At 40.3% G+C, this 21,004-nt stretch overlaps 1 protein-coding gene across 3 annotated transcripts in view; it reads right to left on the bottom strand.

Moving 5' to 3' along the window:
- The window catches only part of slc35f3b (solute carrier family 35 member F3b), a 54,733-nt gene extending 40,970 nt beyond the window's left edge, over positions 1 to 13,763 (bottom strand). The window contains exons 1-3 of one of the 3 annotated variants that reach the window (XM_023261794.3): positions 13,717 to 13,763; positions 12,535 to 12,628; positions 9,999 to 10,213 (exon numbers count right to left, since the gene is read on the bottom strand). In XM_023261794.3, coding sequence (XP_023117562.2) covers positions 9,999 to 10,213; positions 12,535 to 12,593 — 274 coding nt within the window. In that variant the 5' untranslated portion in view covers positions 12,594 to 12,628; positions 13,717 to 13,763. Of the gene's footprint in view, positions 1 to 9,998; positions 10,214 to 10,301; positions 10,436 to 11,077; positions 11,277 to 12,534; positions 12,629 to 13,716 lie in introns of those variants that run through there. The other 2 variants (XM_023261795.3, XM_023261796.3) reach the window with 2 other exon arrangements.
- Positions 13,764 to 21,004: the final 7,241 nt, after the last annotated feature.

The following is a 21,004-nucleotide window of genomic DNA, read 5'->3' on the forward strand; positions in this document are numbered from 1 at the left end:
AAGTTCATGAATGCAACATATTGGGGTTACTCTGCAAGTAACACCAAGAGATTTTGCTTAACATTTCCAAACTGAGACTGAATATTTTTCCTCAATACTGCTTCAGCTGGCTCCTCTTTTGCTCCTCTGCATCCACTGTAACCTCCACCACTTTGGATGAGCAAAGGCGAGCAGCTGTAACAGACAAGACTAGAGGCTTTTCTTCAAAGTGGTATAGCTGATCTGCAGCTCCTCCAGCCCAATGAGCACAAGCGGGACTTGAGGAGCAGGTGTGTGATGATCTATGCATCCTTTTCAATAATAGATGTGATGTTATGCAACAGAAGCTGCTTCTACTGTACTGAAGAGGGTAAAAAAAGCCCAAAATACATTTGTTCACAGGAGCCTTGCTTGCACCACTTGGACAGAACATGGAACTAGAGACATTTTGCTTCGACAGGGTTTTTGAAACACAGTGAGGGAATTATTTACGGACTAGTTGAGGGGCAGAAATTCCTCTGATTTCAGTGCCACTATTGTAGTAACCATTCAACCATGTTTTTGAACACAGCATCATATGGGTGTAGCAAATGCTCTCCGACACATTAACCCTCATTGAAACATACTTTCCTGTTAAAGTTCTACAGAATTGGACCAATAAACTTCAGAAAACCAGAATTACTTGGTTCTGAATAAGTAAAATCTCATAAGACACAGTCTGAAATGTCTCTTGCTCTGAACTGTGTGCTTTTTCTTATCACTGTTGATTTTTCAGTCCCTCCGGCCGACTGCGAGCTGCAGCAGGATAATTTGCTCTTCGGTATTTGCACTCCTGCCTCAGCTCCTTTGGTGCTAGTTACAACAACACAGTTATTGACACGTACTAGAAAAAAACACTGTATGTCTGAATAATCCCTGTCAGATCATGGTATGTGGGCCACATTGAGCTATATGTACCCAAAACTCATAAATATATGTCCCACTGTCACATAACCCATTTGCATAAAATATTAAATACATCATGGTGTTCAGGTCCTCTGGGATTAGATTTTTTTTAGTATGTTATATGTTATGCAAATCACTAAAACATGTAGGAGTGTTTTTAAAAATGCATGTATAAAGAAAGGAGAAGCGTCTAGAGATGAAACTCTGCAGGGTAATGAATTGTTTACCTCAACACTGTGCAGTTGCCGTCTCCATTTCTTTTGTTTCATTTCGCTCCGTGGATGACTCTGCACATGAGCATGTGAACGTGCAGAAGTTTAAGTGTAACAGTGACTCTATTTGCGTAGAGAAATGTTCTTGCCCCTCGACTGAACATCAGCAGGACTTGTGCACACTGAGTGCGCAGTCGCTTGGCTTGAGCGATTAAAACAAATGTGAAAGAAGCCGATCAAGGTTGGAGAAGTATCACTGTCGGTGTTATACACACAGATAGTTCTACTTAACACAGGAATCAGATGGATACAAATATTTTTTTTTCATCTTACTGAGTCAATAATTTTTCTCTGGGTGGCTGTGATAAATTAACAACTGAAAAATCAATACGTTTCTGTCATGATGCACCATTTACACATCATCAGATAAATAATGGTGAGCCTTAGATATAAAGGAAAATTATACATCACCAGGCTGTTTCTATTTTGTCAACTCTTTCTTCAAGCCCTTTTTTTTCAGTTCTCTCCCAGCCAGTGATTGAATACATTTCCCAGAGCATCTTTTCTAAACCTTGATGCTCAAATTTGTCATTCTCAACTATGGATTAAAGGGATCAGCCACAACATTAAAACCAAGTGAAAAACACTGATTATCTCATTACAGTGGCATCTGTCAACTGGTGCAATATAGTAGCAACAAGGAAACAGTCGGTTCTTGAAGCTGATGTGTTGTAAGCTGGAAAAAGGCGGGCAAGCAGGTCTCATGGGTTTTTCCTGGTATGCGGCATTTAGTAAAAACCAAATGTAGTTCAATGAAGGACAGAACTGGACCATGCAGCAAAAAGAAGGTGGCCTGGTCTGATTAATCACGTTGTATTGTACATCATGTGGATGGCTGGATGTGTGTGCACTGTTAGCCTGGGGAAGATATGGTAGCAGGATGCACTATGGGAAGAAGGCTTGCCAGCAGAGGCAGTGTGAAGCTCTGGGCAATGTCCTGCAGGGAAACAGTGGCTTCATGTCACAGATGACATACATCTCTTCAAGGCAATAGTATTCCCTGACAGCATATTTATTGCACCTTGTCACACTGCAGAAACTGATCAGGAGTAGTTGGAACGTGACAGGGAGTTCAAGCGTTGACTGGGTCTTCAAGCCAACCACATCTCAGCTTAGCTAAGCATCTGTGAGCTGTGCTGTTAAAACAATCCTCATCCATGGACTTAAAGGATCTGCTACTAATGTTTGGGTGCTTGAAACCACAAGACATCTTCTGAGGTCTTGTGGAATCCTCGTCTCAATGTGTCAAAGCTGTTAGACCCAACTACACAATATCAGGCAACTGGTTTAACCCTCGTGTCGTCCTGTGGGTCAAAATTGACCCGGTTTAAGGTTTGAAAATGTGGGGAGAAAAATATATTTTTACAGTGAAACTTCTGATGTCCACATTTTCAGCATTTTTGGGAAATCTTTGAACATTTTTTGGTGGAACAAAGAAAGATTCAAAATATTTCTTAAGAACGTTCACAAAAAAATCAACCAAAATCCAGCAAATTTTGCTGGATTTTGGTTCTTCAAGGAAATATTAGAAGTTTTACTGATATATGTGTATTCACTTTAGATATTTTTAGGATTTTTTGCAAGATTTTTATAGATTTTTTGAAAATATTTACAAAAATTTTCTTGGTGGATTTTTTCTTTTTTTTTAAAATAAAACTTTTAAGGGAAACTTTTAAGGAATTATTGGAATTTTCTTCCTGAAGAATTTGCATATTTTGAGAAATTTGGAGAATTTTTTGGCTGAATTTTTGGATTTTTTCAGACAAGGAAACAATATTTTTTGGTGCCCGTAAATGAGGACAACAGGAGGGTTAAATGTTGTGGTACATTTATGTTCTTAAAATAGAACAACAATGAAAGCAGAACAGCTCTTCCATGTGAGAAAAAAGTAGAACCTTTATCGCTTCCACCCAGTGCAACATCTTGTGGCTGTTTTTTTTTCCTTGTCTGCCTCAGTGATCAATTCTTAAACACCAGTATAAGTCTTCCTCTGGCTTCCTCAGGAGTTTTCAACCAAGCCTCCATTCAGGCTGGATTTATCCGTAAGGAGCTGAGCAAGTGAGAGAGTGAATCTGCATAACTGTTTCTGTCTTCTTCCTCTGCTCCAGCTGAGTTGAAAGCAGTCATTCTCACAGTCAGGCCATACCTTGCCCATCCCTTCCAGCTGTTATGTTACTGGCAGCAGTGAATATGTACATAGGCTCCCTCCAACCTGCTCCACTGTTGTGTCTCACCGTGCCCAAACCATGAGCTGAAAATAGAATCCAACCTCATTTCATGCCTCGTGAAGCCCTAAATTTGCACCAGAGGGGATGCTACATTTGTGATAGATAGTGTGAGTAAATTAGGGAAAGGAACAAAGTCTGTTTGTCTGACAAATTGTCTGTCTCTCACTGGAACTTCAAGGGTCACTTTCACAGACACAGTAAAGACTTAATCTGAGAGAAAACCATTTCTACCTTAGAGGAGAAAGTAAAACAAACTTTATAGCTGGAACTTGTCCTCGGACTGAACTCATGCCTGGAGAACCAACAGTACCTGAACCAAATAATCATCTCTAGCTTTCATAAATACATATAAAATAACATTACAGCCAGGAGCCGACATTCAGCTCCACTTTTAAAGTAATATTATCTTCATAATTACCTGCTACACACATTTGCGTGTGACAGTTACAAACTTTCCCTAAGAGAGACAAATGAAATAAAAGAAAGAAAAACATTGTTAGATTTTCAATTTCTCTTCAGCTACCATGTCTTTCATATTCCTGTCTATAAATGCCCCAAAACATCCAAGTCAAAATGGTTTCAAGTGGAATTATTGTAGCTAAAATGTTTTTTGTGTTCTGAGGTCTCCTCAGGCGAAGGGGAAAGTGATGACACTCGCTCGCTCACTTTCCTGCGTGCTAAAATAGTTTCCTTGTATCTTGATATCAGATTCAATCCGCCTTCACTCTAAAGTCTAATCAGTCTGAGGTGAGGACATTCATTTATGTTTTATTAATTACAATGTGGGTCGGTTTTATAAGATGACATTTTGTACGAGTTCAGCAGAAGCAATCCCTCGTGGTCGACGGGATTAGATGAGACAGATATGTCAGAACTTCTGCAGTACTTATAGTACAAATGCCTTACAACTTTAGGGCAAAAAGGGACAAGTAAAAGTCTAATCTTTCTCTGCTCTAACTTGTAATAGAATCTATCAAGTATAAATCTTTATGGATTTATCATTCAGAAAGCAAGAGAAGAATGAGCAGTGCACAGAATGACTGATAAGTGTTTATATGATATTGTAGACATTATTGCTCCAAATATCCCCTCGGATAACCTTTCTTCAGTGAACTTTCTTTGACACAGACATCAATCCCTCCATCTGTGACCATTTTCAAAGTGGAGTGAGAGTGGTTTTCTCACAGGCAGGGTATTGTGTAACAATTTGTTGATCTTCACTAAGGATGGAATTCATTACTGGCATTTTAGCTGGATTTATGTGTTTGTCAGTCAGTTGCAGTGGAAAGAGAGAGAGCGAGAGAGAGAGAGAGAGAGAGAGAGAGAATCAAACAGAAGACACTGTAGGTAGATGGAAGGTAGAGCAGCTACCTGAGGTGGAGTCCACACATGCTAAAAACAGCCTGAATTCAGAGCTGTGGCATCCTGGGATAAAAGGGAGACGCCTGCAGGCTAGATCACTTGTATCTACTACATCAAAAGCAAAACTCCGGCTTAATGTTGCTTTGGGTTTGCATGTACACCACTCATGGGAAAGTGAGTCACAGGCTCAGGTTTGAAAAACGAGCAAGGTTTTCATGTTGCATTTGGCTGTGTTACACATGCACTTCTGATCAGAGGGCTATTACAGCATCCTGCATGTTTGTGATCCCTGCACTCTCACATTCAGGACATTGAGATGATCCATTAAGTCAGAAAGAAAACAAAGTTACACAGCTACCTTTCAACTCCCGAGCCTGAGTCATATCTAACTACCAGCTCCCACTTTCTCTCTCGGCGTGCTTACTCCTGCGTGAAAGAGCACACGTGCCAATTTGGAAAGGCTGGTGGTAAATGAAACAAACAGGCATCTCTTTGCACTCTGCTGTGAAGTACTCAGCCTCCCACCTCTCTTGAAATTGGCTGCATTCAGCATCAGCCCTCTGCTCTTTTGTTGCCATTATCCACCGCTTTCTAGTTGCCACTGATTCCTGAGCAGTCAGGTCATTTGTGTGTTAGAGGCAGCTGTGGGCCGATTCTGTTCAACACGAGGCATGCAACAGTGCGCAATGTGTGACTAGTCTGACTCCTGTCCCCGCGAAACACATCGCAGCGAGGTGGGCCACAAAGATCTGAAAGCTGCTCTGAATGGGGACCATGACATAGATTAATTCTACTTTAGGACTGCTTTGTTAGAAACAGGAGGAAGCTGAGGGAACCAAACTCTTCCTGAAATGTGCAATTAATAGACGTTTTCCCTGGTGGCCATGCACGCAGACAAGCGTCTGACGCAAGAATTCAACTCATCATGAAATATCACATGCAGCATGACTGTCATCCACAAAATGCTATTTCAGGGGACAGACTGTTGTATAAATCAAAGAGCGGATGTTGTATTTCAGTTTGGTCATGGTGTTTTGGAACGAAAACCTCAATTTCTCTCATTTGCTACAAAGTAATTTGGGGGAAAATGGACATTTGTGTAACACCACTCACTCAGTTTAATAAAAACACAGCCACTCTAACAAATAATACTTGCTAATGTGTCTGTTTCACAACCACTTTTACAATCAATCATACTAAAAATAACTGTTACATAGATTATAATGAGTTGACTGAATCCTTTTAAAACACAGGCCTTAATGGAGTGTGTAAATCATCTGCACATAAAAACGGTGATATCAGTCTGCTTTTATGTAAGTAAATCAAACATGCTAAATGGAAAATTCCATTTATTACCATTTACATCAATAAATATTAGCAATGTGTGTTGCTCCATTTGGTATTTCACCAATGCTGGTGACTAGCAGTTAATCAACTTTATTGAAAAGCTTCAACATGCAGCGCTACTATTATTTATTATTACTTTTCTTTATTATAATCTACTAATAAAACTTCAGCTAAATAATTACTTACAATTATGCCCAAAGTTATTTCTATTCATGCTAAATTATGATGTATAGTGAACTTTCATTTCACCAATTGACCTCTTATGGCTGTAAACTGAATAAACAAGTTACAAATTATGTTAAGACATTGTTTTTGAGATGTTAATGATAATTTAAACTATTTCTGTGCTATTTCTTTGTATTATTCCTAAAAAAATGCAATGTCCAAAATTATTCAGTGGCAAAGCCCTTTTTTGCCACCACATCCATCAAACCTTCTTATTACTGTGACCAAGCTGTTTGCATGACTCTGCTGGGATTTTGGATGTCCTCCAGGTCTTTGAGGTTGAAGCCATCTTTGCCATCACTCTGGTCTTCAGTTCCCTACACAGATTCTCGATTAGATTAAGGTTTGGACTGGCTGGGCTGTTTCAAAAGGCTGATATTGTTTTCTTCAAACTATTTTTTGACCGCTTTGGCTGGATGTTTCAGATCAGCGTCTTGTTTGAATGTCCAGTGCTGCCCAAGGGCAGGTTTCGTCTTTGGAATCCTAATGTAGCTCTCTTTTCTCATGATGCTGTTTACTTACAAGGTTGCCTGGCCTTTGGCCCGCTCTATAAAAAATAACCCCAAAGCATTATATATTTGACCATGGGGATGGTGTTTTTGGGGCTGAATGCTCCTTTCTTTCACCAGATTAAAGCAACGTCCTTGTGTTCAAACAACTCTATATTCAATCCCATCCAGTCACCATAATGATGAACAAAAACTTTCTTCTATTTTCCAGGCGAACTTTTAAAAAGTCTGGGTGAGCTTTAGTGTGCCTGTTTTTGATAAGTGGAGTCCTCCATGGTCAGTGTCTGTGGAGAATTGCTGAGATTCAGCGATTTCTAAATTCCTCTTGGTGTCTCTTGCAGCCATTCCTGTCAGTGCTGGGATCACTTCTGGCTTCATACCACAACCTGTGACTTTTTGCACAGCGTGGAATTCCATGTACTGTTTGATGATGCTTTTCACTGAGGCCATTGGCACTTGGATTCTTGAATCACTTCAGTTCTAGCCATGATTTGGAATTGACTAGTAACATACGAAAGGACTACAGCAAACAGCAGTATACTGGAATGCTCTAGAACATGGCAGAAATTACCACGACCTCTTGGAATTGTGTAGAGGCTTGCAGTTAGTATGAATTATACAGGACATGGTATTTTAAATGGAAATGCAAGATCAAAAAAAACATATAAGCAATTAAAATGCAATATTAACATCTCTAACAATATGTGTTGCTGTCTTTTTTCACTTGTTTTGTTGTTTACAGGCAGAGGAATTCTCTTGTAAACAAAAAGTCATTGTAAATCAAAATTTGGCATGAGTATGAATAATCTTAGGCTGACCTGTATGTACCAATTCAAAGACAAATCTCTCTCAGAGAAATTTGCTTTTACCCTCCTATCAGTTTCTGTGCTTTTATTTGATCATTTGCGTGCTTCAAATTGATTGTAATCATCAATCAATAAATGTCATAAATTCAACTCTTTTAAAGCCCTTTGGTCAACATTTGTCCTTTTTAACACAACTAATCTAACTCAACATATTTGCATACAACACCATAAGAACATTTGACTGCTGTTGCTTTGGCAGCAAGAGGACCCTGCAGTTCGCAGAAAAAGTGTTGTGTATTTTTCAGCAATTTTAAAAGAAAAAAAGCATTTCTTTTCACTCTTCAGAAGCAATATACATACAAAATTGGCTTCAGTGGAATATTCTCCTTCACTTTCCCTTGCTACAGGACCAGAAGTTACAAAAAAAAGTGAAGACAAAATGAAGTATGAACAGCAGCTGTCCTATGAGTTCTGCAGCGGTCAGACGTTAGGTATAGGTCTATGAATTGTGAATAAGCTTCGCAGCTGTTTAATATTGCAGTATCATGTGAAATTTACTAAATTTGCCACCAGCTAGAAGTTGTCAGCCAGTGAAATCCTACCTGCTAAATATATTCACATCAGAGCAGAACAGTCAAAGGCAAATGAACAAAAAACTGACAGTTGTAAAGACTGTGGTTTGTTGTGACACCACCGCAAGAAACAAAAAGCTCAGAGATGAAGCAGGTGAAGCTGTAATCCATCACATCAACCAGCGAGGATCAGCAGCAGTTACAGCTCAGGCATTTAAAGCAATGCACAAAAAAAAAATAATGCAAATCGACTGCAGCGGAGGAAAATGAAAGAGGAAAATAAAAGCTGCGTTGACAACTTTTTGCTCTTCAGAGAATAAACTGCTCCGAGCAACATTCTCACTGTCTGACTCCAAGCTCAATGAAGCAAACATTAGCTCCCCCTTCTGCAGCAACCAACAGCAAGTCAGACACTTTAGTGAGAAAGAGTGAAAATTTAGACTCCACGAAAATAATGACGAAGATGGTGACTGACACCATGCGTGTATCGCTAGGGTCTAATTCTGGAGAGCTGAACTTATTCTGTGCAGAGCCTAGATTGTGCATGAAACAACAGGACCTGCACCTCCCTTTAGCATCCAATTCAGGTTAATGGAACGAAAGAGGACAAAAAAGGATGGATGGACAGAAGTTGTGTTTGTCATGGACTTTGGTTCTATTCTCAGTTTGTTTCCTGTTTTGTCTAATGATCCATCTGCCTGGATGCAACCTTGTTTTTGCCTCTAGGTAATCCTGCCTGTTACCCACCTGTTTGTTGGCCCTGTTTATTCTCCAGGCCTTCTGGCCTGGTTTTCCTTGTGTTCCTTTCCTGCTTCTGGTTTGGTACATTTAGTTTTTGAATCGTGTTTGTGTCACTTTACTTCTGACTGTGCTTTTTCCCCCACTCCCTCTCCCAAGCAAGCATTTTTAAAAACTGTGTCGTAAGCAGAGATGGGGTTGTAATGTCTGTTTAAGGTGGATATGCACATGAAGTCAATGTATCAATAACGAAAGCCCATTCCACTCATTTTAACACTATAGCAGAAACTGCAGTCTCTGTCGCCTGTCAATCACAGCCGAATCTTTATGCTAGATTCTTTTGTTCAAAGGAATCACTTCCCTTCACTTTTCTCCTGTATAAGCTGACCCTGAATTAGTACTTCAGAAATCTGTCTTTCACAATAAAAGTACATCATAGTCATCATCATCATTGTTATCATTACAAACATTGTCAATCAACACTACATATTTTACTTTTATTTTTTATTTATACTGTACTTTATGCCACTGTTGGTCCTATAGAGTATCTTTGTCTGCACCTTTAGGTTTTGATGTGGACTTAAGTGTGTTTTTATACCAGCTTTTTTACCTTTTTAATACCTGCTTCTGGGTCCCTGTTTTCTGGGATTTAAAGAGGACATAACATGCTGCCTTTAAATCTGGAAGGCCAAACCATCTATATGTGATTGGTAAAACAATACATCAGACAATACATAATCACATGTTTTCTCGGAAAGACAATGTAAAATCTGCATTTATCATGCCACTATTTAACTTGGATTGCCTTTCCTCTGTCTCTGTCCAGTTCATCCACAAAAGCATCCATCAGTGTCAGCTCGCGCACACAGCCATCAATGATGCTTAACGGCACACTACATCACTGTCATCAATACTCTAATATAATCTGGAATGAGTGTCTGTGTCCACTGTTACAACAACACTGCATGTTCCACAGCTTCAAAGTTCGCAGCACCATGCGTTTTTAGTGACTCACTCTTGTAGCTGGCGCTCCAAGGCTGGTATCCATAATAACCGGTGATACGCAGAATCCGCTCCTCTATGGACGCGCTGTTGATGTCCTCCACCGAGCGGGAGGACTTGAGGTCCTCTTTGATGGCCTCGTCCACCACCAGGTACTTGAGCTGTCTGAGCTGCGGGCTGATGTCCGAAAGCCTTCTGGGGCTCACGTCGGGCGACTTGCGCATCCCGCTGGGAAGAGAGAGAAACAAGGAAGGATGGCAGTGTTACGAAGACAAAGAGAGGCCGTTTGGTACAGAATGAGTAAAAAGCTGTGAACCTTGTGTATAACTTGGTGAGATATCCTAAGAGTTCTCCTTGGCTAAAGCAGAAAAGTCGGCGCTGTGTTTTCCACTGGGGCCCCTGCAGCGCACAGAAATCATCCTCATCCTTCAGTGGCCCTGCGTCCGCACAGCAACAGTGTGAAAGACACTAAGCGAAAGTGACTGGTCTTGCAGTTGTTGTATACTATGCACTGTGCAACTCCCATTATAGGCTTATAGGAATCTGAAACTAATCGATCATGAGGGATTTGGAGAGATGGAGATGCAACACTTGTGACAGCATCAAAGGCACTGGAGCGCAAAAAACTGCGCGCAGCTACACAGAAGCCCATCAACTGTTATTTTGATCTTGCAGAGGGGATAAATACATGGTGCAAGCAGGTGAGATAAACAAAAATAATTGCTGAAAACTGCACCTATAGAGCTGACAAAGTCTCTCAGTTGTGGCTTGGCAGGTTCTCAGCTGCGGCTTGACAGGTTCTCAGCTGTTATAAAACCATCATGTGAGAGTAAAATCTGATTTACTGATCCACAGAAAAAAAATCGGTGTGGAAAATCATAACCATATAGTTTGTGTAATCTTTGTAGAACCGCAATTTGACTTTGATAAACCAAAAATGCAATAAAAACACTTAAATTTGGTGCGTCAGCCAAATTTTGCAGAGAACACATTTTACGCACAATGAAGTCAGTTTACTTTACTGACAAATCAAGTGCGCAACAGGTTGTTCTCCCTCCTGTAATGCATTTAGTGAAAGTTGAAACGTCTTACATGGGCATCAAAGTGGTTGGAGGTCCAAGGTAGCACATACAATCCCGGTGGGGCCGTCCGACCCGGTCCCACACTGTACCCTCTCCATCGCCGTACATCCTCGGGGGCCACAAATCAGGGCGAACTACAACGAATTTAAATCCTCATCAATGCTGACGGAGAGAAGTACCATCGTCCTGCTCCTCCTCACCCCCACAGACATATGGCTGGCCACCACAGCGCGCACTGTTTCAACAATAAAAGGATGCGCTCTGCTCTGGATGCTGCTTCGCTCCTGGAGGCATTGCAACAGCGCCATCTACCGGAGTCACTAACATCTGAGAATGTATTGTCCCAACTGTGATCTTTTAAAACTGCTGAAGAACGTCTTTCAGAGGGCCTCGGCTTTAGTAGTATAGAAGTATTCTCTCCTGGTTGTTAATGGTGTAAATCACACTCCAGTGGGCAGCTGTCACACTTTGCAAATGAGCTCTTTTATTCCTTCTAATTGTCACGTTAAAGAACAGCACACCGAGTCTCTTGAAGTGTGAAGCATGCAGGTGTTTCATTTTTAATCTGATGGTGTCAGTTATCTCAGCCTCAGGACAGTATCGGCTGCTGTGGGTGGAGAAATTTTTCATCCAAAAGACTATCGACGAAAAAAGGCGATGGAAAAGTGAAGCAGAGACACTTTAAATTACCTCATTTTCTTAAAAAAATAGAATCTGTCAATATTACAGCCCTTGCTTGCTGTCTGTAAAAAAAGTTCTATGAGTGCATCCATCCTAAAACTTCTTGACATTTCTTGCCTGTGTTTTAAAAGCTTAAATTTTCCCGCTTGATTATTCAGGTTGTTACAGAAATATTGACTTGACAAGTCCAGACAGTTCAAGATGTTTCTCAGCACAGCGGTGAAAAATACTAGCCCTGGTATCAGACAACTTTTTTTTCCCAGTAACTACTGCTACAGATTCGACAAGCCTTGGAGGTCCCTTTTTGTTCTATTATTCAGAGTCTACTTTACCTAAAGAGTCCACCAGCATTTCAACATGATGCTAGGGCTTTTATTTCAGATTTCTGAGTGAACAGTGGTAGAAAGTGAAACAGCAGAACTGAGATTTCTGCTCAAGAACTGAAAGCAGTTACAAGGGTGTGGTTGGTTGTATCCAATGAGAGCCGTGCTTGTAGTAATCTGGTAATTATGTTCACTGATGGTGATTATATCCACTAGGAGTACAGAAGTGAGCTGTGCAACAACACAGGACTTACACCTGAGTCCTGACCCTCTAGTAGGCCTTTAAATGAATGTGGATTTGTGATGTGCTCCTCACCTATTTGGCCTTTAACATGGTGTATAATACATTTCATGCTCAATCTGTTTTTAACGATCAAAGCAGACTGGCAAAATTTATCATGTTCTTTGTTCTCTAAGTAAATTAGTGCATGCAGCTTCAACAATCAGGAAGGTGGAACTGTACCTTGCATCGGTGGGGTAGAGGTGTCCACACATCCCCGGTCTGTGGTCCACTCGCTGCATTGCGTAGGCATTGTGTGAGCTCCTGACTGCAGACTCTATTTTGAAGACAGGTTTTTGCATTGATCAGTGACCAGCTGCACCTCACACATCACCAGGAGTTGGGGTAGGTGGGTGGCGAGGAGGACCTGTGCTTACTCGAGCAAAAAAAAGCAGAGCCCAGTCATCAATAAGGGGGTCAACACCTCGCATCGACAGCCTTCGGGGGGGAGAGGATCAAGTTTATCTTGCATAATGCACCTCTCAATTTCACAGCTCAGCCGAGGCAGAATCAATCTCACTATTCGACCTTCTTCTCTGCCAAAAGTACATAAAGTGTGAGCCGTGTCTCACGCCCCTGTAAGACACACCTCATACATATCAAAACAGTTGTTCTAAGGGCAGTGCTAATATATTCAAGCCATCCACTGCTGTCCAGCACAGCATCTTCCACTTCAGCAGACCTGTACTGGTGATCTAACTGATGCCCCAATCTACAGGGCTCTGCGCTCCTTTCTAAATATGGATCTGAGATAAATTGAGAGCCAAAGCTCAAGGCCAAGAAATAAAAAATGAATAAAGCGAGGGGGATTTTTCCCTACACACACAGGATAGAGGACACTGACTAAAATGATGTTTTTTTTTAACCAGGTTCATTATAGTTTTCTGACAGCGAACTCATCATAAAACCAGCTGCGGTCAACTTCTGACTGCTAATATTTTGTCCTGTCATTTTAAGAAAAGCACATGTGTAACTAGCAGCATTAACAATGACTCAGATTGATTAAAGGCTGACTGCTTAACATGAAGAAAACCCTTATTATTGACATCAACAAGCATTAAAAGACTGAACGTGATTGACTGGCATCTTGGTGATAGATGAGGTAACAAGTGTATGAGAACTCTCATTTTTCCATTTGTCTTTTGACACTTTGAAGCCACACATTACCCGATACTGTTTTCCTTCTGTGTATTTTGCTTTAATTTAACCACGTTAGTGTAATATTGCAGCACACACTATGCCAGGCTTGTTTGGGCTAATATTAAGCTACAGTTTGCATCCACCACATGGGTTGTTATCTAGTTATCTTGTATTAAATTTCATGTCAAATGTGGCTTAAGTATTTGTTCCTTTCTTTAAACTTACCCTTCTTTGCTCGTTTGTTCTGCCTCACATTCAGGACTACTGTTTGGGAGGAGGCTGGCCCGCACTTCCTGAATTTATGAGACAGAGTGACATCACTGGGACAGAGCAAGCGGTGGGGGTTTTTCTTTTTTGTTGAATATTTTTTCTGCATCAACAGGCATCATTGAGTGGTGATTTCGCATGTTTAGCTCTAAGGGAGATATTTAGAAATGTCAACAAGAATGTGGTGTGTACAGCAATGTTGCTGGCATTTTTGTTTGCATTGAGGTTATACAGTCGGCCACCATGCTGTATGATGGTACGGCTGAAGTGACTGAGGTGGGAATTGAGCACTATATATAAGGGGTAGAGCGCGTTCCCTCAGGAGAGAGATAAGTTTGTGTTGCATAAATGGGATGTTTTTGAGAAGCTGTGGGTTAATTTTGAAAAAAACTTTTATTTGGAAACGTATATTTTTTGTATCATTTAGTCACTTTAAGTCTCACAATGGAGAAGTATTGTAAAATAAAATCTTCACCTCTTTTGCAGAAATCTTCTGAGCTGCTACCTTCCTTGATCTTTTGGCCAGACTACCCCACAAAATTACACTTTTTATACTTCTACTGTGAGCTATATTAGGCACTATGGACTATGTTTAACTCTGAAAACGTGGAGAAAGGAATGACTATAGTTTGACTAATTATGTGATTTTCCCTCTTCGATCTCTTTATGACTCCAATTCCTTGCAGGTATTGACACAATACTCTTTCCCAGACAGTCTTCACAAGATTAAATTCTTTTTTTGGTTTGTTTTGAAGTCTATCTTGTGCTGCAAGTTGGTTGTTTGTGAACACTATTTTGTTCAGTTTCTTTATTTTTTACATAATTTTTGATCCATTTTTCTGCCTCTGTTTGATAGTTACTATGGAGAGGAACAGCAAAAATGAAGAAAAAGAGCATTAGAATGACATGCAACAAATGATACAGCCAGCTGGGAAATGAACCAGGCCACTCAGGACATTTGTGCCCATGTTCTAGGCACCCTAACCACTCAGCTATCAGGGTCTTTATTTCTGAGCCAATGCTACATTGTGTTGCGCATTGCTGACGCAGTAGGGGAGCAAAAGACGAGAGGCTTTTAGGCAAGGAACTCAGGAATGATCATGACCATCTCACCCTTTGGATTTTCCTGGGAAAGTGGACCCGACTCCTTTCCATACAAATCAGTCCACGGGCTGCTGTCTGTGAATGAGAAAGTCTTCGATGGTCATATTTTTTAAGATACCTTCCAATCCATTCACATACTGGCAATAAAAAAATCAGTACATGTAAATTGCCTCAAATTCTTACACTTAATACCTTTAAATGTATCAGTAATTTATCCAAGGCTTTTAAGCTGCCTAACTTAGATAAGATGCACCCATTTCTAAAATATAAAGACTATGACATCAGTGTTTAATCTGCTACACGATATGCAAATTATCACTCTTACAAAATGTTTCTTTAGTTTTCTCACTGCATTTATGCTGACCTGTCGAACAAAGACAGCATTTACAATTGCAGCCTCCTATTTAGATGGTTCTGCTGACTCACAATTGAGCGTAGCTGGGTCCCTGTCGTTTATCTTATTAGCTGCACACGTCTTTACTCTGCAATGATAAGTCAAATATCTGCAAAGTGAATACTTTTGCTGTAACTTTAGAATTTCTCGAAATCCTGGTGTTTTGACAGAAAGGTTTATTAGGTTTGTTGATTAATTCTAAGCTCCTGTAGCTCTATTTATTAGAATCTGAGTATGTAATTTGAAGCACATTTTAAAACGGGTAATTTTCTTTGAAACTTAACAGTCCTCGAATGCAGCATTTAGCAGCTTGTGGTCCTGATGAAGGATATAAAAATACACTTTGAAACTGCACAGCAGTTCTTGAAATGATTTGTTAATAGGCTACATTCACATAACAGGAGATGAGATGTGATTATGAAAAGCACAACTGTTAGTACATTAATGATGGCTCCAATCTGTTCAAGTGTCCTAGTAAATCATGACAGTGTGGCAGTGAGCCAGCATGCAGAGAACCAGAAGGCTTAAACCAAGACAGCTAAATTAAACTCAACCATGATTAATTTTATTATTTGCTGCTGTGCTTTTCACTGACATGGCATCATGTATTCTGTGTAAAATGTTCATTTTATTTCTCAATGGATCATGTGTTTAAATACTGTGAAATAGAGGGAAAGGAACCAAAAATGTTTGCAGTTCCTGAATATATGATGGTCCTGTGAGTGATTTTTTTTATCATATTTCTAGAAAGTAGAGAGGTTTTTATGTGAAACAGCTTCTGGTGTTTGCAGTCGGGGCAAAAATAGTCATAGATTTCATGATCCTTCATCATAAGCTTCCCTTCAGCTCTTTTCTCTTCCTTCAAAGACTTGTACACTTCACAGTTCTGTCAAAAACAAAAGCTTGAATGTTACAAAACTTGATCTACTTTTTTCAGTCATTTCCATTATTTCTTTCATTCTTCTGTGTCCAGCTTCATACCCACTTTTTTTTTAAAGTATGATGCAAACCATGTCTCCTCTCACCATCAATATTTAATGCAGCTTCCAGCCTGGAAACAGTGCGACAGACCATTGCTGATTGGCCGATGCCTGGAGAGAAGTGAAACTCTGAGCCAGTAAAAAGGTCATATTTAATACTGTATATTTAAGTATTTAGATATTTTACAGACATAATTTTTCTCATTACTCAGTGTTTGATTAGTGACTTTTAGATTTGCATATGCCAACATGAGGAGTGATTTACTGTCACAACTCAAAGAGACACTTCTATTCTTCTGCTGGTGAAGAAGGACATATCTGTAAAAATGTTTTTCCAACCAGAAGGACTCAACCTTTATGAATTCGGCACCCTGTAGTCCCAACAGCCAGTGCGATTTCTTTAGGGTATATTTGTTATTCATGTGCCATTATTGGTAAGGCTGACACACAGCTGGAGAGCAGCAAGCAGAATCTCTGAGGATAAGAGGTCCTGCTGACGCTATTATGTGTCAACATCATAAACCAGTTTGCTGCCGAGGCAAACGGCCCCGGTAGGGAGAGAAGATTGGCATCCTCTGTCTTCTTTTCTGGCCAGCCTTAACTGCCCTGATTTCCATTATTAGATGTTCCCTTTTTAGTTCTGCTGACAAATGATATCAAGACAAAAATATATGATTAAAGTTCTGGAAGTCGCCTCTCATAATCCCCTCTCTCTTGTGCTGCTATTAATATTAAAGCATACCTTCGAAATACCAGGATGCCACTTTAGATGTGCTTTTCAGATGACTGTCCTCACAGAATGTGTTCCGGGGAATGTTTTTCATCATCACAGATGACCAATCCTACTCTATATGGCTTTTTAATAAATACCCATCAAATAAATGCAATCGGTGACTGAACTGGGGTCCCCTCCAACTGAAATACGCCACTATTACCATTACATATTTACAGCCTTGTTGTTATTTTAAATAAGGCAATTTGTGCATGGAACAAATACTCTGGTTGTCTTTACAACAGGAACATACTGCTCTTTATTCCTTTTCCCATAAGCTGCAATCCTCTGTTAGAAAAATCATCTGTCCACTGGCTTTAACATGCAAATCCTCTATTTTTTTTTGTGTTTAAGACAGTGTGTACTTCCCCGCCCCTGCTTTGCATTTTATCTGCCCAGTTTGCCAAAGGGATTTGGAGTAATTGGTCACCCCATGTGGTCAAGGGAGAACTCAGCACCCACACTTCTTCTCCAAGTCCTGAGGGTTGTCTGACATTTGCCACTTGAAACAAGTTATTGCTTCTTTTGAATATTTATAACCAATTATTTTCAGGGAGTCGTGGGACGTGAAGAAATCTGTGAATCAGGCCACGTTGAGGTTGCTGTAGCGGCGCTCCTATGGGGTTAGATAACTTACATGGCAATTAGTCAGTTTTTGTTCCTTCCTGCGCTTATGATTTAACACCATTTGTGTTGTTAAAATGGGCACAGCTCTGTGCCTTTTGTCATCTAATTAGTGTCCATAACATATCCTGCACATCAAGCACACATCCGACGTCAACTTTAGTGGGATGACAAGTGGGAAAAACACGGAAGAATGTACACTGTGCGGCTGAATTCCCAAGAGCTTCTCCATCTGTTTCATCCTGACTCACGATGGCTCATCCTGGGATGGTTTCCGGCAGAAGTGTAAACTCTGGGGAAAACAACAGCAGTTTACAGCTTTTTCCAGTTCTTCTTTTTGAGTATTCATGTTAGTTATCCAGCACCTCAGAAATGCAAATTCTTTGCATGAAATGTGACAGGAGCCAACTGGAAATCTTGATGCTCTCTAAACATCAGAGTCACTGCAGAAATTGAGTTCTCACTGGAGGATGGGTGCAAGAGAGTAAATGCCAATGGCGATGGCTGCAGCATCTCTTGTCATTGGCTCCTCCCTCTCTTCTCTCCTCCCTCCTTGTCCTGTCAATTTGTCTCACCTCTTATACATTCAAGATAGAGTTAACTGAGCGAGTATGTACGTTTTTAAATCCGGACTTCCGCGCACAAACACAACCTGAAATGCCCAATTCACTTTTTATTGTATAGCGAATATAAGTCTGCAATCTCATTTACAAGCTGTAACCACCAGTGCCTTTACACCAGCAAAATGGACACATTGTGTTTGCAGTAGCAAACGAGAGCAGTTACAGAGTTGGCAGTGGGGAATGTTTGTGCTTGAGGCTTCCTGCATTCACATAGTCCCAGTGTGTGCGTTGGGCTATAAATAGAGTTGCTCCACCATCAGAAAGTGGTGCTATAGGGTAGATGCCAGTCAGTGAAGCCCTACCCACCCCCCGTCCTGGATGACCCCTGAGAGCCTCGACCACAAATCATACGAGGAGCCAAAGTCGCAACAATGGACTTGTTGTACAACCTGACAGATGAAATGTCAAGCATTTCATAATGGTTCTCTGAGTGTTTCTGCAATGTGTATTACTCTGGGGATTTGCCAGAGTGCGTTTTTGATCCATGCATCCAAGCATGCATCCATGTTTCATCAGTCTTGCATTATTTGTGCATCGATGCGGCTAACTCCACATCCGGATTCCTGAAAGATCATCTTTACGTTGAGTGTAATCATTTCACACCTTCAGTGTCAGGTGAACAAGTAAATTGAAATTCTTTTTATAGCTCAAGTACTTTAATTTGTGCATATGAATCATGCAAAAAGATCAAATAGCAATATTAATGACAAGAGGCTGCTGGTAGATTTCAGTCAGGTGTATAAAGATGAGCCTTCGGGGACAGTCCTGTTCTGCCCTTTTACACTCCTGACTGACAGCCTGGCTCTGTCTTCTCATAATTGCATACCATGCATGAGTTTGTGTTTGGGTACAAGTTAAAGGCAAATAAAGGAGACACAGGATGAAGCATGAGAAGAAGCAATAAAATGTGAGTGCACTTTACTCGCCCGCATGCCACAGTTGCAAGGTATTATGTTGGAGTCTCTGCAGTCAGCAAATGCAATGTCACTCTGCTGTAAGCTCAGACTCTGCTTATGCATGCAGAATGCTTCATTTCCAGCAAGGAAATGCTGTCTCCTCTTTTAATTCAGCTTTGTTTTCTTACAGGCATGAAACTGCACTCTTATGTAGCAGGCTTTGAAACATGGTTTTGTTTGGTCACTGTCGAACCAGTTGTACACACGCCAACCTGCTGCAAAGGAAAGCAAAGGAGCAGTAGATTTCACCAACTACACGGAAATAAGGAAAACGCATTACCACCTGCTGATGAATTACACTATACAGGAGCATTTTTGATGAAGCCTACAGTTTGTGTGTGATAAATGAATATTCAGATTTTTACATCGAGAAGGCTCGATTCAGGGATCCATTGATCATTGTCCATATTACAAATGTTATTGCATAAATCAAATCAAATAAAATTTGCAGTGCACAAAAGCAAAGACGAGGCTGTCAATTGCATGCTGTTCTGTAAATTATATTTAAAGTTGAAGTATAAGAAATGCAGAAAATGTCATTTAAATTTAGCTAAGTATAAACTTTAAAATAGTGGTTTTAATGTGATTACGGTGCTCCGTTGCAATTACATCACATAAATGAACAAACACAATTGCTATTTAGTGTTGATTCTCAATGTAGAGCACTGTATCAAACTGGCTGACATCCTCGACAGTTATTTCCAATTACTGTGCGCCCACAGGTAATTGTGTTTCACAATGTGCATCCAATGAATACGTGCTGCGAGCAAGTGTATGAGCTGCCTTCCCCAATCTTTTTTTTTCTGTGTGTGTAGTTAAACTTGAGAACGTGGATGTCGGCTCGGTGGCTCTGCAGCGAGAGGTGCCTGCATGTCAAAGGTAATTACACTTCTCTTCAATAAGGAATACAGCTGCTAAATAAAACAAAAGCTTTGCACAATTAAATTTACTTTCTTTAGAGAGACATATGCAGCCCGTAGCTACAAAACACAATATATTCTGCAGCACTGGGGTGATGTTGGAAAGCATCACATCATAACTGGCAGATGAAGAAACAAAACAAATGCACAGCAAGAGCAGCATTATGTTTGTTGTGTATATTTCATTGTGCCAGATATTATCTTGTCATCCCAAACTTGCTATATGTTCTACAAATTCAAAAGCCTTGTGTAATATTCTTCACAGGTTCCCATAATAAATCAGTGTCTTTCAACAGCCAACAATGCCCTCTCTCTTATGAAGCGCCCCATGTAATGAGTCTCATCACTGTTTAAAAGGAAATTATCTTCCATTCAATCACTAGCTGGGATATCTGAGGCTTCTGTTCACCTCTAACTTGAATTACTGCTCCTCTGTGATGGAGATAAGGATGTGCTGAACGTCTACCTCCATTTCAATTTCAAAGATGGGATAAAAGATACACCTAGTGTATTCAACATTTTTTAAAAGCCAGCCAAGACCCCACAGATAATCACCATCATCAAACATCCGTTGTTGTTTTCTCTGCTCTTCTGTCCAATTCATCCACATGGTTTTCTGTGCCAAGAAGCCTGCCAACTGTCCACATCCCTCACCTTTATTTGAATTCATTTGAAGTACAGTTTTATGGAAATTTTATGTTATACAATCACGTGTTGCTGTGAGCTGACTTTCCTATCGGAGCACGTTTCTCATGAGCTACCACTGGATCAGTCAGTGTCAGTACCTGTTTTAGCATTCAGCACACAGCAGCAGCTCTGGATAAGAGTCAAAGGAACAAAATGACTGAACAAAAAGTCAGATTAATAACAGAA

This window comes from Amphiprion ocellaris, chromosome 16 (genome assembly GCF_022539595.1).
Source record: "Amphiprion ocellaris isolate individual 3 ecotype Okinawa chromosome 16, ASM2253959v1, whole genome shotgun sequence".
Lineage (NCBI taxonomy): Eukaryota > Metazoa > Chordata > Actinopteri > Pomacentridae > Amphiprion > Amphiprion ocellaris.